Source organism: Leguminivora glycinivorella, chromosome 5, assembly GCF_023078275.1.
Source record: "Leguminivora glycinivorella isolate SPB_JAAS2020 chromosome 5, LegGlyc_1.1, whole genome shotgun sequence".
NCBI classification, from domain to species: Eukaryota; Metazoa; Arthropoda; class Insecta; order Lepidoptera; family Tortricidae; genus Leguminivora; species Leguminivora glycinivorella.
Window position 1 is genome coordinate 7,767,470 of NC_062975.1, and position 27,194 is coordinate 7,794,663.

General features: G+C 38.3%; 1 protein-coding gene across 3 annotated transcripts in view; it reads left to right on the forward strand.

The window, feature by feature from the left end:
* Positions 1 to 27,194, forward strand: part of LOC125226069 (folliculin-interacting protein 2-like) — a 49,361-nt gene that overhangs the window by 2,231 nt on the left and 19,936 nt on the right. For 2 of the 3 annotated variants that reach the window (XM_048129905.1, XM_048129906.1), the window contains exons 2-6: positions 4,515 to 4,698; positions 11,852 to 11,964; positions 17,449 to 17,618; positions 22,392 to 22,505; positions 22,936 to 23,078. In XM_048129905.1, coding sequence (XP_047985862.1) covers positions 4,515 to 4,698; positions 11,852 to 11,964; positions 17,449 to 17,618; positions 22,392 to 22,505; positions 22,936 to 23,078 — 724 coding nt within the window. Of the gene's footprint in view, positions 1 to 3,506; positions 3,530 to 4,514; positions 4,699 to 11,851; positions 11,965 to 17,448; positions 17,619 to 22,391; positions 22,506 to 22,935; positions 23,079 to 27,194 lie in introns of those variants that run through there. The other variant, XM_048129907.1, reaches the window with a different exon arrangement.

A 27,194-nucleotide genomic window follows, 5' to 3' on the forward strand; every position in this document is an offset into this window, starting at 1 on the left:
AGCTTAAAACTTTTGAACCTCAGTTTTGACAATTTGGCCCAATTTGGCAAATATTAATATAGCGTCATCTAGCCGAGCGTTCCCCAAAGGTGTAAACGCCATCTAGGCCACCGTACCTTTTTCTCTAGGGATTTGAGGTACGTTTTTTAGGGTTCCGTACCTCAAAAGGAAAAAACGGAACCCTTATAGGATCACTTTGTTGTCCGTCTGTCCGTCCGTCCGTCCGTCTGTCAAGACCCTTTTTCTCAGGAACGCGTGGAGGTATGAAGCTGAAATTTATATCAATTACTCAGGTCTACTGTCCCTTGAAGCTGTGAAAAAATCAAACTTCTAAGCCAACGCAATCAAAAGATACAGCCGTTTATGCCGCAAATTTTCGACACTTGCAAGGGAATCAAAACCTACAGGGTGCTTCCCGTGAACTCAGAATCTTGAAATTTGGTACGAAGCAACGTCTTATAGCATAGATAAAGGAAAAATTACGAAAACCATAAATTTTTAATTTTGTACGGAACCCTCGGTGCGCGAGTCCGACTCGCACTTGGCCGGTTTTTTTTTTCCTAGACTTTATCCGTCTATAGGTACTATACAGAGTTACATATGTCTTTGGTAGTATAAAACACTCACACATTGACAGCAAAAGCAGATGACACTATTTGACGCCATATACGTTCTGCATTATTCACAAACTGCATTTGTTAACCGACTTCAAAAAAGGAGGAGGTTCTCAATTCGACTGAATGTTTTTTTTCATTTTTTTTATTTTTTTTTTGTATGTATGTTACTCGATATCTCCGAGAATCGTGGACCGATTTTCAAAATTTTTTTTTTGATCGAACCGGTATAATTTACTAATGTCAAGTCAAAACAAATGTGACGTTATCTGGGTAAAGGTACCTTATTGTCGATGTCGCCTACGGCGTTATGAACGATGTTCATATACAAATACGACGCCGCGGGACGTAAGCGCCACCGACAATAAGTTCCCTTTACCCAGATAACGGTACAAATAACAAAGGAGAAAGATATTTGACCTGACCTTTTTTCTCAAACATGATCTAGAAATGTTGGTTACCTAGTAGCAACTTATTATAGCAGACTATACATAATAGGCAACTATGGGAACAAATCAAATTATTTTAACAAATATTTTGATTTCGTGTTTTTAAGTAGTCACATGAAAATATATTAAAGATAAAATAACGGACACCACCAGTGGCGAATGCCGGATTCGAACGTCTTTAGCAATCCGGGCTAACGCCTTGAACCCCTACGCCACCCCGCCACCTGGTTTACTACACACACACAGGTTTAGGTTGGTAGGTTTTTACTAGGTTAGGTTATCTGTATTGATTTATTGAACATAAAATAAAATTGAAAGTTAATAAATCTACAATTATTCTTAAATTAAACTTAAAATAAAAATTAAACTAAATAAATCTAAACAAAATATACCCTCAATAGTTAAGGGACTCCTTAAGTTAAGCCACTTGAGGGTAGATAAAAATATTAGACGACTAAATAAGAAGGTTACAACACAGCTTTAAAAAAAGACTAAAGGTTCATCCGTTCGGGAGCTACGATGCCACATACAGACAGACAGACACACAGACAGACAGACAGACACGTCAAACTTAAAACACACCGTCGTTTTTACGTTGGGGGTTAAAAAACAGGTTGCTCAATGACAGATCCACTTGGTTTTGTATTTGGTTGGTTAATCAAGAAATGTTGTAAACTACCCGAAAGTGTAGGTAATTATTTGTTTACGTTTTTAGGGTTCCGTAGTCAACTAGGAACCCTTATAGTTTCGCCATGTCTGTCTGTCCGTCCGTCCGTCCGTCCGTCCGTCCGTCCGTCCGTCCGTCCGTCCGTCCGTCCGTCCGTCCGTCCGTCCGTCCGTCCGTCCGCGGATAATCTCAGCAACCGTTAGCACTAGAAAGCTGAAATTTGGTACCAATATGTATATCAATTACGCTGACAAAGTGCAAAAATAAAAAATGGAAAAAAATGTTTTATTAGGGAACCCCCCATACATGTAAAGTGGGGACTGATATTTTTTTTTATTCGAACCCCAACGTGTGATATATTGTTGGATAGGTATTTAAAAATGAATAAGGGTTTACTAAGATTGTTTTTTGATAATATTAATATATTCGGAAATAATCGCTCCTAAAGGAAAAAAAAGTGCGTCCCCCCCCTCTAACTTTTGAACCACATGTTTAAAAAATATGAAAAAAATCACAAAAGTAGAACTTTATAAAGATTTTCTAGGAAAATTGTTTTGAACTTGATAGGTTCAGTAGTTTTTGAGAAAAATACGGAAAACTACGGAACCCTACACAGCGTGGCCCGACACGCTCTTGGCCGGTTTTTTTTGAGTACCTAAAAGTACAGAATATTGTAGTTGCAGTCATTTTACTTGCTTTTCTGTTAATCAGTAATGAATAATAGTCTGTGGCTAAGAGGTTTATTTTTTCACAATCAAAGGGTACCACAATGTCGCTTACGTTTTTTTATACCACGTCGGTGGCAAACAGGCATATGGTCCGCCTGAAGGAATGCAGTCACCGTAACCTCTGGACGCCTGCAACTCAAGGGGTGTTACATGCGCGTTGCTGACCCATTAGACACTTGTACAGTCAACCAATTGGGAACCCTAGGCCACTCTACAACCATGTCAAAATGACAAGCAGTAAGAGATTTCTTACAATCTGATTTATAACGTCACTACGACATAGTTCTACAGTGGCCTAGGGTTCCAATTGGTTGACTGTACACTCCTTTTTTGAAGAACCCCATACGTACTCGTATATTCGAGAATGCGCAACCTTTTGGTTGATAATGTCACGAATTTCTTTTGTCTTGATTCATGGATTCTTATATTTGATATGTCCATACTAATATTATAAATAGGAAAGTGTGTTGTGTCTGTTTGTCCGTCGTTTTAAGTGGTAATAGTTGAAGGGGTGGAGAGTGACATAGGCTACTTTTTGTCTCTTTCTAACGCGTGCGAAGCCGCGGGCAAAAGCTAGTGGGTTTATATATGAATAGGTACCTTTGCAATAAACTACCTTGACTTTAAAATATAGAATTTGAAATATAAAGAGGTTAAAGAAGTGAGGAAGTTAATGAGATAATTTGAATGAACTTGATAAGATACGAAATGATAATGATAACTGCGAAGCGCTTATTTTAATTGAATTTAAAGTCAGTATATCAAGGTTTACTTTATGGCTTGAATGGTACGCACTTCACTATCTGAATGTCATGTTATATTCACGTCGTCAAAGATAATTAAAACATATTTAAACGTACTTAAAGCTGCTCAAGTGCCCTAGAATCCTAGGACATTGTAGAACCTATGCAGTAAACGTCAACGTGACTTCTATGGCAAATAGAACACGGCGTGAATAAGACAGGGTTCTAGAGCGGCCTAGAATCCAAATTGGTTGACCGTACCTATAGCTACAATTACCAAAGCAGCCCCTATACCATGTTGTCCTGAATGTTAAAAACATATGCGACGGTAATGTCACCTATTTGTATTTTGCAATGAAAAATAGTTATTTGTTATACAAGGGGGCAAAGTTGTATTTTAACGCCGAGTGTGGAATTGAAAAACGAGCAAGTGAAAGGATTCTATAGTTGAACCACGAGCGAAGCGAGTGGTTCGAGAATAGAATCCTGAACTTGCGAGTTTTTTAACACACGAGAAGTAAAATACATTTGCACCCGAGTGTAACACAAAACTTTTCCCCTCACTATAGCGAGGAAACTACAACGCAAAAAATGCGTTTATCACTGCTTCCAAGTAGTTCCACAGGTGGTAAATCATCTTTATTACTAGATTCACCTGATTTTATCAATTTTAAAGCAGTTAATTTGACTTTATTCAAGGTAAAATTACTTTACCCACTAGTGGATAAAATGCGTTTTTACCCGCTGGTATTAAAGGACAAAACACGTGTTTCCGAGCTAGTGAGGGGAAAATATAAATAATCATTTTACGCAGAAAAATTCAGGGTTAAAAGCTAGCTGTTAATTTTTGAATTCTGACTCCAGGAGTCTAGAGCTGGTTTTTATAGTTCATGCCACTTTTGCAGACTAGCCCCCTTATTCATAAACGTATTCTAAAGTTATCAAGCCGATAAAGTTCGTTTGTCCCTTTCCGACGTATTGGTGTGATAGAAAAGGACAAACGAACTTTATCGGCTTGATAACTTTAGAATACGTTTATGAATAAGGGGGTATGAGTCTATTTCTTGAACAGTCGCTGGCAATAATATCGTACAAATATAGATATTAGAGAAATAAGATTGTGTCAAATATTTTTGCGGCCTTCTTTTTGTGCGGTAATATTGCCGGTGACTAAACTCTTTTGAACTCTATGATATTATTCTCCTATAGCTATTGAATTATCATGAATCTGATCAGTTTCAGTTCGTGAGCGTCTAAGACTTATGTTTTAGTATGTTTCAGTTTTTATTTTTATATCTTTAAATTGTCAACAGGTCTTGCCAGATAACGCCGAAGCAAGTGCGTTTGCTTCTATTCAAGGAGTGCGACTGGCGAGGCAGGAAGCTCCTGTTTGATTCATCGACTATAGAGAAAGTTTCGGCTGGCAAAGATGCCGACACGAAGCAGACCAATACGTTTCCGTGCGTTGTGGAGGTTGCAGAAGGATTCGCTTATGTGGTAAGTTAGAGCTTCATGACTTTATACCTCCCTTATACTGTGATCTTCTGACCGTCTGCATCTAGCGAGTGCTATGAAATTGGTGTCGCTGCGCAGTTGCGAGAAAGTTGCTGCGAACAGTAGGGCAAGCACATGATGGGAGTGACAGTATCTCGCCCGCGAGATAGGTAGGTACTGTCATTCCCATCATGTGCTTACCCTTCAGCAGCTATACAATTCTTTAGACACCGACGCTTGGAAGACGCTAAGTGTTGGTAAATCCATAATGTAGCAATAACAATTAGCAGCCACGGCTAATGGGAACCTGGAACCTGCTAGATAACTGTCAACTTATCCTAAGAATTGGAGTAGGCACAAATTTTACGAAAGCCACTGCCATCTAGCCTTGCAGCCCAGTTTATCGGTTCCGGTATCTAAATTTTCGTTCACTGAATAGTGACTGGCAAATATGAAAAAACTCATGAGTGCGAGCCGGGTTTGAATTCACGACCTCCGAATTGATAATCGCACGCTCTTATCGCTACATATTTTTATTGGACTGTAAGAGGATGTCGCGTTCAGTTTCGATCAATCTGAGGTTAATAACAGACAACATAAAGATCGGTCCTACTATGAGACCTTCACGAATGTTCAGCGGAAAATCTTCTTATCTATAACATTAACATGATGCGCTGGAATGTTATACTTACTAAACAAACTGGTGGGAACTAGGTTCCTATACTCACTGCTGATAGGTATAATTTTATAAATAACATTATAGATTGGAAGATAAATTCAAGCGAGACAGGGGTAGGTAGACTGAGCTGCTCCGAAGAATGACTCTTATGTCGTAGTCGTACTAGAAAAAACATGGTTTGAAATGGGCGATATAAAAAGGACAGTTCATCTACTACACCTCTAAGGGCCACTTGCACCAACGAAAATGGTGGGTTAACCCTCCATTTTCGTTGGTGCAAGTGGCCCTAAGAGTTTAGATTATCAATACAAAAAGAGGTGATACTTAGTAGGTATTGATAATTTGTTTCTGTTCTGACGAATATAACGGTCTCATTGGAGATTCGTTTTCTCTTTTGTTTTACTAGTTAATAGGCTGTCTACATCACATGACTTGCTTCAAGCATTGTGCAATATTATTGTCGTCATCCGCCTACCGCATTAAGTGCAGGTTTTTGCAAGATTTATTGTTTGCGGTTTAGGTAAATCTTCGGTAGTTTATGTTGCTTTGTCGTGTTGAAATAGGTACAAAAAGTATCCAACATATATTCTCAATTTCTCACCCTTGCGACAAATTAACCAAATAATTGCCCTACTACTTACGGCGTTGCAAAATATTAAAATATATAAGCGCGTTTCAATCACTATAGGTAGTGGCTTCTAAAGTAAATTCAGCCCCTCAAAATCAAGTACATTTTTAACTACTTACATCGTCATTTTAACGACAGTCAACTCAAACGCTTTTCTTATTATATGTATTAGGTCCCTTCCTATTTTTTACGTTTTCATGGTCGTAAAGTTTGTCTTTATGGATGAGTGAAGGCTGCCTCGTAAAATCCTTAACTTGTATGAATTCGTCTAACAGCGCATATCTGAAAATTGCCTCGGATTAAATGGATTGTTTTATGTTCTCTTTATACAACCTACTGTTTTACCGGTACTATTGGTACTATAAACATCGTGTCGTCCACGAAGACGCGCGCCGTGAATCGTGTTCTCGTGTAATTGAGGGACAGATTTGTCAAATCTGAGCGCCACCGGGAATGACACGAACTGTATCTATTTACGTAGAAATGTTTGCCGCAGGAAATCAATAATTCACGACTCGTAGGCTGAACCGTTACATAATAAGCCGCAACTGTAACTGAATTATGCTAATTCTCTCAAATACTACTGTCACGTGGTTGTTTCAAGATGGTCTATTTGCATAACACATTATACGGATGAGTAGTTGAGTACTGCCAAGCCGGTAACAGGACATTTAGGGTTAACTAGTATATGCAGTGCAAGGGCGCTTCATCGTCAGTTCCTACTGACATTGCTTACATTTCTGGATAAGTACTCGTAAGCGTTGAAGAGATAAAGATTTTGATGGCAAGTTACATTTATCCATCGGTACGTGCGATCTTGCACTGCCCAGACGATATGTAACTTCGCATTTTTATCGTAACCTTGTGTCATAGGTACCCTAAGGAAGTCTCTCGGCATCCGCTTGGGTATGCCAATCGTACTAAAAATTGCATGACGTAGGCTCACGCCTCAAGTTATGCGTCTTTGCGTAGCATCTACGTACTTAGCCCGCGTTATGCCGTCGATATGCGTTCGCTTGCCACACGTGCGATATCTGACCGAATGGACCATACTCTATCCGAAATAGAGCATGCGACTTTGCATGAATGGCTTACGCCAATATAAAAATAACATTACAATTGGTCGATATGGCGTCACGAGACCTCAATTAGTGGGTTTATTCTCACTTACGCCGTCTATTTATAGACCGACTCAGTTGTTAGCCTTTTTGATTAAAGCCGCTGTCCTAAGTGGGACTAACGAACTATCGTGGGATACTGTAATTTTAGACTGATTGCAATTATTATGAACATCACATGTTCGCGATGGATCAATTATGTGGGTCTATATTTACTTCAAATGTTACGAGTATATAATTTAGGTACGCTGCTGGCGCTTCAGTCACTGTAAATAAATCATTTTTAGTTACTTACTTTTCCTTCTCTTAATACGGTTATAAGTAGTTATACTTTTTATCTGTGCGGAGAACTTAATCATCATTGGTAATTTTACTGAACTGGGTGAGAAGTTGAGACCCTACTTCTTTGCGTATCATTCTTACTCTGATTAAGATAGTTACATTACATATGAACAGCAAATTTCATAAAGCATCCAAGTCTATAGACAAATATATTGTTATAGCACGTGCAAATATTGTTGCTACCGTCACGGGATGTTGATATTTGTGATGTTTATCTTATTCAAACGACACACCCATGACTTTTATTACTGAGTTAATCCTTGATAATGTGTAAGTAATTCCTTGATAATGTCAGCTGCACGAGGAACTGGTTTGTTTTCCTAATAGAGCCCGTCTCGCATCACAGAACGCAGACCACGTGAGCTCTTTGTCTGTACTATGTTTTACGAATACTAATGCATGCACTGCGCCACTTTTAAGTATATTTGTTTTGAGCAAGCTTTGTATACTGTTATTTCTTTATCTTATTGACGTTTTAATGTAAATAAGGAAAGGCTTTCGTTGTGAAAGTGAAACGCAAAAGCACACTCTTCCAGTTAAGTAACAGTGTTTATTGAAACCAGCGAGAAAAACAGCCAACTAAAATTCTACGCATTACGCATGTTTTTCGTATTTCAATGTCACGTCTTATACTAGCTAAGTAACTATGTAGGTATATCTTTTGGGCACGCCTTTTTAGTTCACCTTCATGCGTAATACTACGCCGAAGTTTTTTCCTTAAACGCGTATTTAGCTTAGAGTTGTATAATTTTCTTGATTGCTTACCAATGCTCGGATTTATTTTTGTTAATGTCATGTCAACATACTGAAACAGTAGTCAAATATTAACTTAAGTTCTTTGTAAATTTCTGTGAAAACATATTTTTTATGGACTTTTATACATAATTGATTATCACACGAGACACGAAAAAGCTAAAAATAGTCGTTATGCCATTGTTAACATTTATTTTCCAAATAATTGTGTAGCAAAAAGTTATATTCTGATGCTAAGACAAAAACGATCTACTGAGGAAATCTGAAAAAAACGCATCCAACCAAGTCCAATATAGTAGTTAATAATTTTCATAATAAAATGAAGACATTAGCGTTCTTTGATTGCCGAAAACTTCGACAGCTAACATTTTGAATTATACAATTTTGACGTTAGCTCTTCGTTCGCTGATAACTTCGACAGACGCATGAGATTGCAGCACCAACAGGAGTGGTAAGTTGTCGGATTCCAGCCGATTACGTCAAAACAATAAAAAAAAAGATATGTGTAATCAAAATTCCAGCTATTTAAAAACTATAGGTACATAAAGTTCATGATGCCGCGCCGCACATGATCTAGTCGTAGCTTTTGAAGGTTTAATCAAGCTACCATACAAATTTCAGCAGTAAATTTAGACACTTAGTGTAAGACCTGAGTCAACGCTCAAAGCGGAGCGTTCGGCGGGGCGTGCAGCGGGCCGGGCGAGCGTGTGTCCACTCTATGCAGCGTCACTATGAGCTTCAATTATTTAACATGCCGCGCCGCACGCATTAAAGCCTCCGCCACACATAAAGCGTTTTGATAGCGTAGCGTTAGCGGAGCGCAATGATAGCGGTGCGCCGACGGAACGCTAGCGTTCCGCTCGCAATCCCGCGCATTCCGCTCGCAATCCGCGCTCGTTAGTTCCCGCCGGCGTCCGCTGGGCGCAACGCCAGCGTTCGTCCGGCGCACCGCTATCGTTGCGCTCCGCTGACGCTCCGCTACCGCTCCGCCTACGTTATCAAAACGCGCATGTGTGGCCGAGCTTTAAGTCTTTGGACATCTCAATCGAAGAATTTATTGTTGTCAACAGTTACTTGACTTTATTTCTTTCAACCTATCATTTGTATTCAAATGTTTTTGCGGAAAAGGTAGCGTGTTCTTTACGTTTTCTAGACAGAATTTGGCTCCTTTGTGTAGGAAAATGATTATGACATCTCATGGTCGTGAATTAACAATGTAATTTTAGTTTCTGTTGTAAATGTGTAGCATGGCGGTTCTATAATTATTGTACATTTATTTATTATGTAAATTTAGGTGACCATTAAATTGTCTAAAATAAAATTTCTATAAAATTTCAGTAGGTTCATTAGATTCATTAGGTATATCTATCATTACCATACCCCGGCCGGCGAGAGCAAAAATGCGTTGACAGCTTAATAGTACGAGGACACACACTTTGGTCGATGTCGATAAAAACAACACGATGTACTGGACCACCGTTATGATATGCAGAAGTATTCATTATTGTTGTAAACAAAATTGAAACCAAGTGTTTGTATTTATTCAGTTTTTTATGTAATTTTCGTAATATACAATTAGCATTTTTTCTAAATTTTCTGATTGTAAACTCCTTCGCCTTGCCGATAAAATCCATTTCATCCAACTAAAGGACCGTTCTAAATCTACTGTAGTAATCGGAGCAAAACGAAATAATAAATAACAAATACTAATGGCTCAGTTTAAAAAAAAAAAAAAAAAAAATTGTGCTTAATTAAAAGTCGACTATTCTATCGACATCCATATGTCGATAGAATAGTCGATATTTAATTAAGCACTAGGAGCAGACGCATTTTTGCTCTCGCCGGCCGGGGTATGATCATTACATATGATAATTTTACCGTGTCGTCTGTTATTCCTATTAGTTATTACGTATTTATTACTCGATACTTAGGTATGTCATTAATAAATAAATGAAATTCGATGGCCCTGAAGCTTTAGTAGTTTCATGTGCTCTGCCTACCCCTTTATGGGATACAGGCGTGATTGTATGTATGTATGTATGTATAAAATTCGATATGTGTAGCTAAATACTGTAGCTAGCGTAGCCTAAAATTTATGAAGTCTGCTAATCAAGACGAACAAGCGATCGTCTTTCATTAATTCTCAATTAGTATGTCATTGAATAGTTAATCCTAATTGATTATCTACTAATTCTAATACGGATGATCAATAGTAGGTACCTACCCTACCCCCCTTATGCAATCTTTTTGTGCCAAGTTTGAAATTAATACATCGGCCTTTAGGCCGATATACATACCTAAATCACAACACAATCAGAAGTTAGTCACCAGTACTTTTGGAAGCAGTAAATTTGTTTTTCCAAGGGTATTTATTAAAGGCAAAAAATCAAATTTTCATGAGACATGGCTAAGAACATTCCCGACTGACTCAGCTTTCAGACAAAAAAAACTAAATCTAAATCGGTTCATCCGTTCGGGAGCTACGATGCCACAGACAGACACACACACAGACAGACAGACAGACATACATACACACAGACAGACACGTCAAACTTATAACACCCCGTCGTTTTTGCGTCGGGGGTTAAAAATCAAAAAAGTTTAAGAAAAACTACCCGATCTGGATATGCTTTTATATTCATAGAAACTAAAAGCTCCTTTGTCAATTAAATTACTAACCTTTAAATAGACAGCTCAAGTACTCAATAGCCGGGTTGACCATACATACCATAAAGGCACTGGTCCCACCGCGAGCTAGTAAGCTATGAGCTATCGGCTATGAAAACGAACAAAAGATAAGTACTCCCGTGTAAATAAAAGAGACACGGCGATTTTAATAGCTCACTGGGCGAGTAACTATAAACATCGCAGTGTCTCTTTTTTTTGCACGGGAGTGCTTATCTTTTGTTCGTTTTTATAGCCGATAGCTCATAGCTTACTAGCTCGTGGTGGGACCAGTGCCAAAAAACCCAGAGGCGCTTAAAGATTACCAATATGCTGTGGGCTATTTGACCGTGTGACATTGCCCCTTGACACTGACAATTCTGTGCCTAGTTCTGGGTGGATAAGTAACATTGTTACTCAGCGTCAATATTTCCTTGTTGAACAAGCTATGAACGGCGAAGTGTCACTGTCGGGCGACAATTGTCAATTTTGTGAAATAGGCCATCTGACCTTCCAACCCGAAGGGTAAGCTAGACCTTATTGGAATTAGTCCGGTTTCCTCACGATGTTTTCCTTCACCGAAAAGCGACTGGCAAGTATCAAATGACATTTCGCACATAAATTCCAAAAAACTCATTGGTGCGAGCCGGGGTTCGAACCCGCGACCTCCGGAACGAAAGTCGCACGTACTTACCGCTAGGCTACCAGCGCCTTTTTTTTGGTTCATTATATGTCAGGTCGAAACTACCGAGGGCCATCTATACTGAAAAACGTCGTACGATACACGTGCGAAAAGGAAATTCGTAACTCACGTCGATTTAAAACCCTCCCTTCGGTCGTGTTTTAATTTATCGCCATTCATTTCGCACTTGTATGGTAATGTACTATATTATACAAATTTTAAATATAATATTATTAAAATATGTACAAAAATTTTGCTTGTGTACTCAAAGCCGTGTTTGTATTGTCCAGTATAAAGGTCCAGCGGCAGATGCGAGCGTACTCGGTGAGATGATATTCGGCGCCGTTGCAATGAACTGCAAGGGCGTCTCATTGAAGATTCACATTATGGATGAACCTAAAAGGTAAATACATATTTACTTTCATTACAATTACCTCACAGAGAACCTCCTATAGAGTAGAAATCTTGTATATTTTGTTCGCGATACGAGTCACCAGTGTTTGGGGTGCGAGGAGCGGGCGGGGAATGTGTTAAGCGCGCTGTGATTGGCCGTTTCAAGGACGGCGGGCAGTCGCGCCAGATGAAAAGGGACAGAAGTATGACTGTCCCTCTACTGACGCGTAAGTGGCCAATGTAAGTTGACCTATGCTGGCTCTGAATAAATTATAAATATGACTTATTTGTGGAATGTAATGCCGTCTGTTTTTAAATTTGAGCTTCTTGTTACCTTTCCACACCATTTCACACTACAGGTGGACATCTTTAAGGCATCAAAATACCCTTTTCCAATTTTTTTGTGCGAAAAACGCGCTGCTTTCGGGTCTGTTACTTGGTCGATACTGATCGGGCACGGCGAGCGCCCGCGCTTATATCAGTGCAAATACTAGGAAGGCTGGCGACCGCGAGTCGTCTTGTAATGGATGTCTATAGGGGTTGGTCTGTGAATTACCTACTTGAAAAATTATGCATCATTTTTCACCAGTTTTCACTAATCAATTGTTTTGGGTGTTCGAGTGGTCCACGAAACGAAAAATTTTGATTGATATATTTGATGTAGGTAATCAGTGGCGGCTGGTGAAAAATTCTGCTAGGCAACACTGAGCAAAAAGAAACCTACCTTAACATTAGGTACTTTACTAGTAATCAATTTTAGGCAAGCCGGTGAGAATCGGCTTGTATGGACCAGCCGCTGCTGGTAGGTATACATACAAAGTAGTGCTAACCCTACTTACACTGGTCAAAAAGAGAAATAAAAAAACAAAGTGTGATGTAAAGCTGCATTTTTGGTATGTTATTTGGAGTCCTTGGGGGAATGTAGGACTATATTTTGCAAGCAAAAAAATGGTGTGCTAACTTCGTAATTTAAAAAAAAAAGTAAAAAAATCAGACTTTTTTTGGTTTTTGCCGTTTTATTAAAAAACTATGCATTTTTGATCAAAAATTGCTGTGTAATGTTGAAAGCGCATTAAATTCCAAACAGTTTGACATCTTTTTTATCAATGTCTGTCAAATATTTTTTGAGATATGAAGCGTCAAAAAAAGAGCATTTTTCCCCTTTCTATGAAAATATTCGTTTTGCTCATATTTTGAGACTGATATCAGCAAAACAACTCAGGCTATTACATAAATTGTAAAATAAAATTTCACTAGCTTTCATTTAAGACCAAAAGAGTGCCAGTTATTTAAAAAAATAGGATTATATCATAAGTCTAGTATAACTGGATCAGAAATAATCGGTGGATGGTAATGGCTAAATGGGATAGTTTACATATATTTACAGGAGGCGTAGCGGAGAACGAATTATTATTATTTGGGGGCTATTCAAGTATGACTCAGACACATATTTGCGTATATCAAATCAACATTTATTTAGTAAGTTAAGTTTACGGTCAGAAAGAGCTCAGGATCGCCGCTTGGCGGAAAAAAATATTTACGAGTAGAAAACCCTAAAATTAATTGAATCATATTGTTCCGAAATTGTTCTTGTACGGACTGGTTTTTAAAGCATATCACTGAGGGTCAATAACATCGATGCAATCTCACGAGCGTTGTCGTGGACGTGCCCGAATCATAGTATTCTCCGTTTAACGAAATAAGTATCAGTACATAGTATGTGTTGTATTGCACGCGCAGGTCTCTCACCGCCGCGCAGGTGTAGTCGGACCATAACTCGACAGTATACACGCTTGTACAAAAACTGAGGAACAGCTGTCTTTTTACGCTGTCACTAAATTTGGCGAATCTTCTAGCCAACATGTTTGCCCTTACTGCGATGGCTCGCCTCTGCCTTTCCATGTCCTCCTGGTCTTTTAAACTGAACAACAAGATGTGGCCAAGATATTTGACTTCGTGTACTCTCCGCAATTGAACTCCATCAAGCAAAAGAGGTGGTACATGTGTGGGCATATGTGCTGCCTCCATGAGCATAAATTCAGACTTGTCCGGATTGTATCTCATGTTATGCTGGCTGGCGTATCTCTCGCATTCTGCAAGTAACTTACGCATAGCTCCCACCGATGGTGCTAGTAGGACCATATCGTCTGCATATGCGATGTGATTTATCATTTGCCCATTGATGGAGCAGCCAACCTCGGTACTGGTCAAAGCCTGCGACAGCCCATCCATGTACACGCTGAAGAGAGCTGGAGACATACTGCCTCCTTGTCTCACGCCACAGTTTAGCCCGCTGGCTGTGGACAGAGTTGACTTCCATCTTACTACGTTCTTCTGCTGGGAATACCACTTCTCCAGTATCTTAATAATTGGCGTGGGCGCTGTCCCTTCCCGTAGTTTATTCCACAGCAATTGGTGGTAAAATACAACTCAAGTGGACTTTCTATCACTACAGGAGTTGTGCCATCAAGATGCAGAACCAGGACCCTCAAAAAGGAAAAAGTAAAATGTAACAAATTTTGTTTTATTTTTCTAACTAGCGACCCGCCCCGGCTTCGCACGGGTACTATACCTACATGTAAACCTTCCTCTATAATCACTCTATCTATTAAAAAAAACCGCATCAAAATCCGTTGCGTAGTTTTGTAGTGAAGTGATTTACTAAACTTCAAAATTTTACTGTATTTTATTTCTTCATTAGTAATAATCAAATCGATGCAAAGTTAGCTTAGACATTTTTTTCAGATAAACGGATATCAATCTACCAGACTCTTGGCTTCTCTATTTATAGATTTTTTTTGTTTACCAAAGTAACTATTCGTCTTACTGACCTTTATTTGCACTAAAACTAAAGCAAAATAAATGTTATACAATGTTATATTGCAATATATATCATATCATGAAGTATTTTGCAGATATTTGTCTAAAAATATTGGCAAAACGCTACATTTTATAAATGCGTCAAAAATTAACCTTTTTTGATGCTTCATATCTCGAAAACTATTTGACGGACATTGATAAAAAAGATGTCAAACTGTTTAAAATTTAATGCGCTTTCAACATTACACAGCAACTTTTGACCAAAAACGCATAGTTTTTTAATAAAAAAATTAAAACCAAAAAAAGTCCGATTTTTTTACTTTTTTTTTTTAAATTACGAAGTTAGCACACTTTTTTTTTGCTTGCAAAATGTAGTCTTACATTCCCCCAAGGACTCCAAATAACATACCAAAAATCCAGCTTTACATCACACTTTGTTTTTTTAGCCAATTTTCATGTAAGATTTGACCGGTGTAACTCATAAATTAAATATAACAAGATCATACCATCCCATGCATTAAAATGCGACCGTCTAAGACCGCGCTTACACTCCACCACACATAGATGGCGCCACAAAAAAAATGTCTTGTAGCTTTCGATTATACTTGTAGATGGCGTTAAGTGTCACTTTTGACATAGATTTATGGCTCGGAATTGACACTTAATGCCAATCTACAAATAATCGGTGGCAACAAGGCATTTTTTGTGGCGCCATCTATGTGTGGTGGAGTGTAAGCGCGTTCGTAGGCGGTCGCATTTTAATGTATGGGATGGTATGATCTTGTTATATTTAATTTATGCCCTACTGCAACTTGTATGGGAATTGCAAGTCGACCTCAGAATAAGTATAGGGCTTGACGGCCCAGCCACGACATTGGTCTAAGCACGACAGCGGTGAACGGCAGCCATACGTGCGAATGAAAAGTCCCATCGCTGTGTCTCGCTCCGATGTATGGCCGCCGCTTACCGCTGTCGCGCTTAGACCGATGTCGTGGCTGAGCCGTGAGAGCGTTCGGTTCGGCGGGGCGGGCGAGCGTGCGTGTACCCTATGCAGCGTCGACTCAGGACACTTGTATGACCTTCCATTGTTTGACATGCACGCCGCACGCCCTGCCCCGGTGCACGTCCAATATGAGTGTGCACTCACGCCTAAGGCCGTTTTCACATTATCCGATCCGGTATCGGATGTAGGAAGGATGTAAAATGTAAGATTTATGCGCTTCCAGGTCTTTATTATGTATTTGATAGATCATTATTACTAAAAAACGATATAAAACGCAAAAATTGCGGATTTAATGCAGATGGCACTTTCCTACAACAGTTTTTGTCCGAGGCACCATCGAACTGCCGATATCGGCAGGACGCTTCCTCCATTTTTGGCATGCCGGAGCCCCCGCCAGCTGTCGGCCGATAATATTTGTATGTGTGCGTATATAATGTAGGTATACGTTTGTAGTAGTGTGCGTGACAAAAATGGCGTCTATTAAACAGCTGTTAAGTGGCTGTTAATGATGAATTTTTGTTGAAAAAAAAAAAGATTGTAATTCATCGGTCCGAATTGCGGATACTAATTTTTTCATGTTTTAGTAGATATATTTAAATGTAAAATTATTTATTTTACCTGCACACACTTGAGTATTTTTATGCTCGTTATTTTAATTTTACAATAAAATATTTGAAATATAGTGCTTATAATTATTAAATATAAAACTTTTAAAAATTTTTTTTGATACAAAATCATACTTCATTGATTTGGAACAATGCGTTTTATCGGACGACATCCGACATTATCGGAAGCGTTTATCGGGTGTAGGATGTCGGTCCGACACCCGATATCGGATCGGATAATGTAAAAACGGCCTTACACTTACGGCCCAGCCACGACATTGGTCTAAGCGCGACAGCGGTGAGCGGCGGCCATACATTGGAGCGAGTCACAGCGATGGGCCTTTCCATTCGCACGTATGGCTGCCGCTCACCGCTGTCGCGCTTAGACCAATGTCGTGGCTGGGCCGTTAGCGTGCAGTCGACGCGGAGTTCTCATACAAATTTTAGTCTTGCTTATGTAATTCGTAAGTCCGTCATGTCGTATCTATTTTAAGGAATTGGGTATACATAGGTTGATGTTGCGCAGATATCGCCGCGACCTTATGAACTTGGGTTCTAGAACGATCTTGTTGTTGACGTGACGCGGAGCGGGAAATACCATATACATAGGTATACATCATAAATACTTTGTAGAAGCTTGCGGGGCTATGCTAAAAACGTATAGGTATCTAAGAATATTTAAATAATAGAGAACTTGACTGTTCTTAAAATAAAATATTTTGTACCATGCAAGAAATAAAGCATCAGATAATTATAAGAAAAACATGGACAGAAGTTATTTTTAAATCCAATTTCTATTTAATAAGTCAGGTAGAAATATATAAAGTAATTGAATTGACCGTGACGTCACTCAATTCGATTTCATGTTAATTCCATATTAGCAAGCCGATAGTCAATAGTCAATAATCAAATTCGTTTTGACAGTTCTTAAAAAGAAGCTGATTTGACTAGGAGGCAAGTAGCCTATTATGTCCCTGAGTCAAATTCTAATAGCATTCTATAAATACGAAGTGATACCAATGTTTACTTTTTTTAAATCTGAACATTAGTGTTTTTATTTGTCTAGGTTAATGTGCACCAAAGTGTTCTGCGTGCCGACATCGCGGCGCGTAAGCAGAGTTGAGCGCAAAACTGAGCCGAGCTCTGTTGAGCTCACGGAGCGTTCGAAACCCCTCAACGTGCCGCTGCAAAAAGAAGAGGTTTCGCTGAGCTTTTCCATCGACAGGGGAGACTCGGGTTCGTATCATAATTATACATGGGTCAATTTTATTTAAAGTGTTTTTTTTTGCCTGCAAATGTCGCAGTGCATAAATAGGGTTGAGCGCAAAGATGATTGAAGCTCCGTTGAGCTCAGGCAGTGTTCGAAACCAACGGCTCAACGTGCTGCTGCAGAAAGAAATTTTGCTGATCTTTTCCGTCGATATGAATTGAGTGCTGTAGGTGCAATCACTACAAGTCAGTACACGAAAGTATACTTAGCGTTGAAATCGCTAATTAGGTCATAGCAATGTGAAATTTCGTACTTATTACAGAAGTCTAAACAGAAATGCTTTCCGCGTAGGAAAGTCATTTTATTGTTCAACTATTTTTAGCCTGTGTACCGTGGGAGTGGTTAACGACTGCCCAAAGTCATAACTTTTCTTGATTGTTAGAATATGATAATTAGCGCTTTTAATGTCTGTGTTGATGTTTTGTTTAGACAGTTACGTTTCAAGTTTACCGAAACGTTCGTGTTTTGTTTTTAATTAATATCGCAAAAGAGAATGACACAGTTTCCATTTGTGTGCATAACATAGCTTAAGCAGGCCTACGTCACTTGCTGGCGGTCGCTCGTTAAGTACCTACACGCTAGCCGTTCATTCGAATGAACAAGTCGCCGAGGCCAGGGGCACCACGCGCCCGCCTGGGTAGTTGCGTGGCACGTACCTACTATTCTTCTGTTTTACGTAGTAACTTTTTAGTATTAGTTAAATAAAGCGTAGGTATTTGTCGTTTTGTGGGCAAGTGAAGGATCTGTTAAGTTTTTAACTTATTAATAATCTGTGGCTTAAGCTACAACTACAGCAAGTCGTTCACCTAATGCTGACCGCGCCTAATGGAAAGTATGAGGCTGCCAGGCGGTGGTTTTCGTGCGGCGAACGACTCAGTGTAATTGCCGCTTAAGTGTGTTATTACTGTTGTTAGTTGCGAGACTTGCGAGCATTGTGTTTTACAGTTTTGCTTTTGTGGGATATGGCACAGTGTATTCTCTATACTACGTGACTTGTATTACTTTGTGGTATTACGCACCCTTGTATTATTACAGAACTGTAGCTTGACACTTGTAAAAATGTATTTGTAAAAAGTTTTGTGGGATAAGCAACTGTTCAAAGTGTTTAAAGAACTTGAATGCAATTGTGCAAACATGGATCTTACTTTGCCTTCCATCTAGTAAATGTCCTAATTACGTAAGATACATACTGGACAAATAGAGCGCAACCAGCACGATACTAGACACGTCTATACTAATATTGCACAACCGAACCGATGCATTTCAGTCTTATGCAATTTCAATAGAGTTCAAATTATTACTCATATTATATCCCCCCTATATTGTTGTTATGCGACTAGGGTTGTAAATAGAATAAAAACCAAATGTTTTTTTCAGAATTATGAAAAAAAAACATGAAAAAAAACCGAGCACCTTGGTTTTTTTTCTAAATATGGTTTTTTTTCAGATGAAAAAATAATACGACAATAACGGTTTTTCGTGAGTTGTAACGTGTTTCAATAACAATAACGTACATTTTAATTCAGTATACAAACGTTTATTGGGGAATCCCCGATGCGGCGTGTAGCGTGGAGAGGCGGTGGTGTTGCCAACAGTAAATAGTGATAACTACAAACTACAGATTTCGTAAATGTTACATTTATAAGACCAGAAATTAAAGTTATTTGATTAAATTCGTTTAATAGTTAACATTAAGTCTAAAAAACCGTATAAAAGTATTAACTACTTTGCAAATTTTGAGATTTCGTAGTTTAGAAAAAAAACATACTCCAGAAAAAAAACTGTTTTTTTTCACGGTTTTTTTTCATGTTTTTTTTTTCAAGCCAGAAAAAAAACCGTTTTTTTACAACCCTATATGCGACTTATCATCTCTGTTATCACAGGATATGTCTATTAGGGGTATCGATGTATTGATACCTACTGATTGAAGTGAATAACACCAATGCTCATAACAACTTATGACATTGAACTAAAGCGCCGCCGCGAGTTCGATTAAATTGTGCAAGGACGGTGAAAGGTCTATCAAGATAAGTTTTAAAAACAAGTGCGCAGCGTTCATCTGTAACTACTTACATAGTAGCATTTATAGGTATCGAGACAAACCTTATTGGTTTAACGATACTATGTAAATTAATTAGAGATTTATGTTTGTAATTACCTAAATAAATAAAATAAAAAATAAAAATTTGCGTCCTACTTGGCACGATTGTATTTTCAAATAAATTTAACGAGTCCTAACACGCATTGCCACATCGTAGTCATCGTACTTGATTGTCAACGATTTATAAAAAAAAATGTCATTAGGTTGTTAAGTTAGGTACAATAATATGACACCAAACCAGCGACTCTTATATTGAACGCCCAGCGTAACATTTGAATCTGTAACATTTCGATTCATGCTTCCTTAATATCCTTTATAAACTACATGCATTCCTTCTAGGGATGTACCGACTAGTGATTTGGCCGACTAGGCCGACTACCGACTAGTCGGCGCCTGGGTGGCCGATTAGTCGGCCGACTAGTCGGCCATAACATAATTTTCGGCTAGTCGGCCATAACATAATTTTCGACTAAATTCACCAGAATGTTTGAATGACAATTTTGGTTCTTTCGCGCTTTTAATGTTCTTTTCAGGTTCAAAGGTTTATGAGAATATTTATACACATTTTCCATGTTTTAGCTTTATATAAATAGTGATCCTGCCTATGAAACCGATAGTCTTAGGTAGGACATTTATTTCTGTTATAATTACAGATATTTGTTCTTTTGACAAACAAAGGCATAACGAATACGTACATAATATAACCATAAATCATCCGCTAATTTATTTTTGTGCTGTTTTCCTAGTACTTTATCAAGTGCCGACTAATCGGCCTTTTTTGCCGACTAGTCGCCGACTAATCGCCGAGTCGGTACATCCCTAATTCCTTCCTATATGATGACTACCGCTGTAGTGCGAACAGATTTTCCTTCATAGTTTTACGGAAACGTACGAACGTGTCATGCAATTTCAGTGTCTCAGTAGGTACAAGACGTGACACTGTCTGAACTAGCATGAAAAATACGTACGTTTCCATAAAATTACGAAGGAAATTCTTTTCGCACTACACTGAGAGAAAATACAACCAGTTTTCATGTTCGTTCAACAAGTTTTTTGGTTAAAATAGCGCCTACGTGCTCTTTGGTTCAAACAACAAGCTACTTGTCATTTGAATCGGCAATATATTTGAATCAACAAGTCGATTTTATAAAAACAACCTGACACATATTGTTTTAAACATACGTTTGGCTGATTCAAACGGATAAACCGCAACAAGTCGAACTTGTTAAATTCACAATGCAAATTTCTCTCAGTGTACATCTGTCTATACAAGCTGGTCCATACAAGCCGATTCCCACCGGCTTGCCTAAAATTGATTACTAGTAAAGTACCTAATGTTAAGGTAGGTGTCTTTTTGCTCAGTGTTGCCTAGCAGAAATTTTCACCAGCCGCCACTGGTATCTGGGCCATTTTTTTCAAAGTTGTTCACCCCACTTTTTTTTTGGATTTGTAATTTTTTATGTGGTTTCCAGTCAGAATCGTGAGCTCTTTCAATTATAATAGGGAGAAAAAGTGTCCCAAGGTTTTTTCCCATTCCGTTACCATTTTTTCATACATTTTGTATGGTGGTAACGGAATGGAAGGTTCGAAAAAATGTATGGAAATCTTGGGATATTTTTTTTCTCCTATCAGGATCGAAAGAGCTCGCGATTCTGAGTATTAATCGTGTAAAAAATACCCATGTTACAAAAAAAGTGGGGTGGACAACTTTGAAAAAATTGGCCCATCTACTTAATCCTGACGTACCTATAGGTATATTAGTTCAGTTGTTTACGGATACGTGTTGCTATTGAATGTAAACAAACGAAGCCACGTGACGTAAACCCACCAGACGAGGTTCCGTTTACGGTGCGACTCGCATTGCGAAACTTGTCGGTCACGTGAGTGGCTTACTTTACCTACCGTAGAAGTTGGGGCCTAGCCAAGATGAAGGTTGTATGCAGATAACGCTATGCAACGCTATTGTTTTTTTTCATGATAAGTATATAGGCAGCAAACGAAAAGACGAGCCACCTGTTTATCTATCTTTTACAAATTAGTTCGGTAGATATATATATTGTTTCGTTTAGTTTTATTTTGCTAACGATTGTCATCTTGGTTAGGTTGCGTGGTGTGCATGCAAATTCGCCCCACGCAATGTAGGTGTCTTAAAACACTTGACACGTTATCTTTGTAACATAATTATCTTAAGACGCCAACGGATGTAATCATTGCACAGCCATTTTTGTTATTAGGTACCTATTTTTTGTTTTGTCCTAAAAAATACCTTATTTTTATGTATTTCGCACTTGGCAAGTTGGAATGAATGGCACCATGTTCATAAATCTCATCTTTGTAAGTAATTATGAACTACGAACTTCGAAAAACTTATTTTCTTCTAGTTGCTTCTGTCACTTTTGCATAATCAAACGTTAGCGACTAACAGAGATAAGACACAAGTAGGTAAGATATTTTTAGATTTTAGATAGGTATTCGTCGCTAAGTAGAATTCTGACAAATATTAATGAGTGCTAGAAATATACATACGATGTATATTACTTTTCCCCTCTCTCTCTTTAATATTTGTTAAATAATTAAGGAAATAATACAATAGGGCATGTCTACGATGCTTTTATTACACATAATGTTTTTTCTACAGGTTTTTACGGGGACCAAACGCCGCACAGCAGCTTCGGGTCCACCTACGATTATTTCTCTATGTTTGACGTTTGGGACGGAAGCAATACTCAGGACGACATGTTCTCTTTTCACAGTAAGTTTACATATTTATTTCCATTTGTGTTTTTATAGCCTGATGAACCTTTAATCCAAATAAGTTTTTAGTGACCTGTTTTACCATGGTGACAATTGTGGCCCGAGAAAGTTAAAGTGCCAGTGTTCGACACATTAATGCCAGTAGATAACACCCATCTTTCACATTTATTGACAATGACTTAAGATTGAAAGTGACATCTACTGGGACACTGTCGAGTATTCACGCTGACGATCCATATTTAGCCATCTACAAATGGGCACAACACGTTCAGTGTCGAGTGTCAATGTCACTGTGGTAGAACAGGCTTCTGATCGTTCTAAGATAGCATACTTATTATTAGTCATTTACATTTAGTCCAGCACATAGACAGAACAACCTATAAGCAATTGTAACTCCTACCGGGCCTAACTTTTGTTTTTTAATCCAGCTCCATCGGGCCGCAAGCTAAGCACATCAAGTAATGGCAGCTGGCAGCGGCGCACGTTCCGAAATCTGGCAACGCGCTTCGAACTTGGCAACAGCTCGAACCTACTGGCCGTGCCTAGTGGCTCCACTACCACCGATTCTCAGGTAACATTACTAAATTTTAAATACATAATTTAGGTAATATAAACTCTGTCAAACAAGTAAATAAGAACAAAGAAAACTATGCATCCTTTTCTTTAGGGTGTTAGAGAAAAGCATAAGTACCTATAGTTTTCTTTGTTCTTATTTACTGACAGACTTGTTTGACAGAGTATAGTTCGAGCATACCTCGGACAGTGGCGATCAAATATATGAAGGAGGCGCGTTACTACGCACTCAGTCTAAGCACGAGTAGGTAGATGCGTACCATGCTTGTATAAGTGAGATAATATATGACAGGTCGACTGGTCGCGTTCTTGACAGGCAGTAACTGTGAGGTAATCGAGAGTGGGTGGGCGGTACTTTCAGCTGGAAGCCAGGAGTGGCCATACTGTACGATAGTACTCTTTATTATATTTTGGTTAGAGTATCATATGGCAAGAGCGAGCTGTTAACGGCGTATGTTCAGAAACTCTGAGATGAGGTTTTATTTTGGCCAGCCGGAACTTTTGGCGATTGCCGTCGGCTCTAGTACCGACTCACAACACAAGCAGTACCCAAAAATCTAAAAGCTAAGACATTTTACTCAAATAAAGATATGGTGCTCCTACACATTACAATTATTTAGTGTTTACCTTTTAATATTTACTATGTTATTTCAGGGTTAAAACATGATGCAAACTTCAACTTGTAAGGTCAGTGCGCCTTTGACCCAACGATGCATTCAGTATTTTCCGTCTAAAAGTCAAGTACATACATGCATTCGTCCACTGACGTACTGGTTGACCTCTAGGTGATGATCTTAAGAATAAAATGGCTCTTGATTATACGCAATTTTATTGTGTTGTTCACAGTAGCCAATCTAGTCATGTGATGAGAATTTGATTATTTTATAATGAACCTTGTACAGTCATGGTAAAAGTTATCTTAATAAAACGAAATAAGGTTTAGCTTGTTGAAGGTTGCATTGTTTTTGTTGCACTTTCGCACCATAACTTCAAGGAAAAGCTGGTTAGGATGAATAGAACCTGTTTGCCTAAGACACGTTCAAATGAGCGCTAATTGTTCAATGTGCATATTTCAAGAAACTAGTAGTTCTCACGAATAGGCTATCCATTCTAGGTACTTATGTATAAGAATTACGAAAAAAAAAGTCTGCAATTTGCGAGCGTTTTTCTACCAACCTTGATTAAATGCGTGCCCTTTATATTCCCACTACTAATGTGCCGACGGAAAGTTTCCAAAATTCTGAAATTTTCACATAGGAAAACTTCGGAAACTTTCCATACTTTGTATGGACAATTGTATGGATGGGAACTTTCCATTTCATAAATTTAAATTCCCTTTATTTTTAGTGAAAGTTTCGTGAATTTTTCAAGAAATTTAAGATTTTTTGGAAAGTTTTCGCAACTTGCACATCACTAATTCCCACTAGCGCAGGCCGCAGCTTCGCTCGCGTTCGAAAGAGACAAAAAGTAGCCTATGTCACTCTCCATCCCTTCAACTATCTCCACTTAAAAAAATCACGCCAATTCGTCGCTCCGTTTTGCCGTGAAAGACAGACAAACAAACAGACACACACACTTTCCCATTTATAATATTAGTATGGATTAGTATGGATTCGCTAAAGGAGTTCGGTTAGATATCATGTTTTTTTGGTTTCCCCAATAGTTTTGTTTACGTGTCAACGCTCGCTTTATCTCTCAGATAAGCCTCGTTGTGTGCCGTCTAGAGACGTATAAGTCATGTGACCTTACCATGGGTATATCTATTGGTACACATAATATATGTAAACAATAAGTATGAAGGTGTCTGACAAAGTATACAATCATTTAAACGATTAGATGGACCTATTGCAGACATTACGGCAAACAAGCCAAAATACATTTGACGTAACGTGAGTGATCCGTTAAAAATGTATCTTTTTACTTACCCTTTTAGGGTTCCGTATTTGTATTGTGTACTGATCGGCGATTGACCCTAGTCACACCTGATGGAAAGTGAAGACAGTGTTAAGATGGAGCTCACCATTTCAGTGATAACCAGGGCCCGTAACTTTCATAGTAAATAAATTTGACGTCACGTTGCATATAGGCTGATTCAAATACTTTTATGGTAATAATTAATCATTAATCAATTTAATCATGTCCAAATGAATTCAAAGGTAAGCTATTCATACGTATAGGAAACAATTTATTTTGTTTTCATAATTTATTGAAATAATGGTAACAAAACTATTTCATAATATGTGTATATAAAAAATAAACAAATAATTTACTTAACTTTTCACGTATCAAGTATGTATTAATTATTTCAGTATTAATAGATTAAATCGACTGAAGATTGAGCGTCCTATAATATATTTCTATAACAAATTATACATTTTCTAAAACTAGATAAATGTAGCTATTAAATAATATTTTTTATTTTAAAATAACTATTACGGTTTTCATAAAAAGTGCAATAATATGTATAAAAAAAATCTCGTTTTAAGATTTTCCCGTATTTTTTTTGTATTTTTGGTCTAAAATACATTTTTTTTTGTTCCAAAAATGAATTCCTCGTCCTTCATTTATCCGGAAAAGATATATCGCATGCCCTATTTTGTATAGTTTTAGAGAAATATGGTTTCAAAGGAAGCGCGGCGGCGCCAGCCTTCCTCCCCCCCTTCCCTCCTAAATTAAGGGGGACTCTCGATGCCTCCCGATCTTTATTTACTCAGGGCCACCCAAAGAACAACCTGTGCCAAGTCTCAGTGCTTAATCATAAAATGCAGGGTGTTGTGCAATAGCGTCCCAGCTAAGGTGCACGTATCTAAATAAAATTCGATAATATTCGCACGAAGCGGGGGATTCGGCCGGCGCCCCGTTATCTCAGTAAGAGTCGGTGAAAGCCAGAAGCCGCAGAAATCAGTTCATGCACTGTTTGTACAAAAGTTATCGACAAACGCGTGATCCGTCACATGATGAGTGACCGCGGCTATAGTTCAGTCATATGACTTGTTATCGATGACAAATAACGACTATTAACATAAATTCTCAAGTTACTTGATAAGTGACTTATTATGACACGGGTTTGTTATGAGTCATTGTCTTGTGATAGATCGGTAGGTCACCCTATTTATTTATTTAATCGTATTGCACAAAAATAGGCAAACAGCATAAATATGAACGTCCCGGTTCGCGAAATAATAAAACAAGTCAAAAATAATACAAATCTAAAAATAGTTACAGGTCAACATTTAAACAATTGAACCACTCTGAGGCCGTTTACACATTATGCGATCCGATATCGGATTTCGGAAGGATTCCAATGGAAAAAATCCAAGATGGCGCCTGTAGTGTATGGTATATCGGTCCGACATCCGATATCGAATCGGATAATGTGAAAACGCACTGACGCATCTGGTGTGAGTTGGTGGTCTTCTCCAAGCCCGGTATATGAGTGCATTCGAAGAGAATGTCCTTTACGAAATGTTTTTGTCTTGTATATCAGCCACTTGAATCAAATCCGTAAAGCTCCTGAATATACTGCCAATTTGTTAATAAAGTTATGAACTGGCACAAAATCACTTTTTTAGCGTTTTCAGAAGTATTCGAAGACTCACATTTCGTAAAATCCTCCAGGAATGCCCCATGAGTGCAGGTCACGCTATGGGGATTGAGTACCGTTAGTTTGTAGCCTAAATTGCCGGTTGTTTGAAAGAATAGATGATAATGTAATGTTTCGCTGTATCAATGCGAATGGCCTTTAAACATATCCTTTTGTGTTGCTAAATGACTATTTTACATGTTATGAAATAACAATACCCGTGTACAGTGAGCTGTCAAATTGCATGAAGAAATTATGAATGAATCCATTGATGAATTCGCTATGCACTTTTGCAGCACTGTACAATCGAGCAGAAAACTTGGTTTTGTTTAACTGTTAAGAATGAATACCGGTCTTGTTCTCATTTACTCGTTCAAAGCTAATTTGTACATAATGTTCTTTGGAATATTACTGATGCAAAGAATGTATAATTAATTTAATTATATCTACACGATATTTATTTATGTAATAATGTCAAATAAACAAACATATCAATCATTGTGTGTCAGGGCTGAAGTCAGATAATTGTGC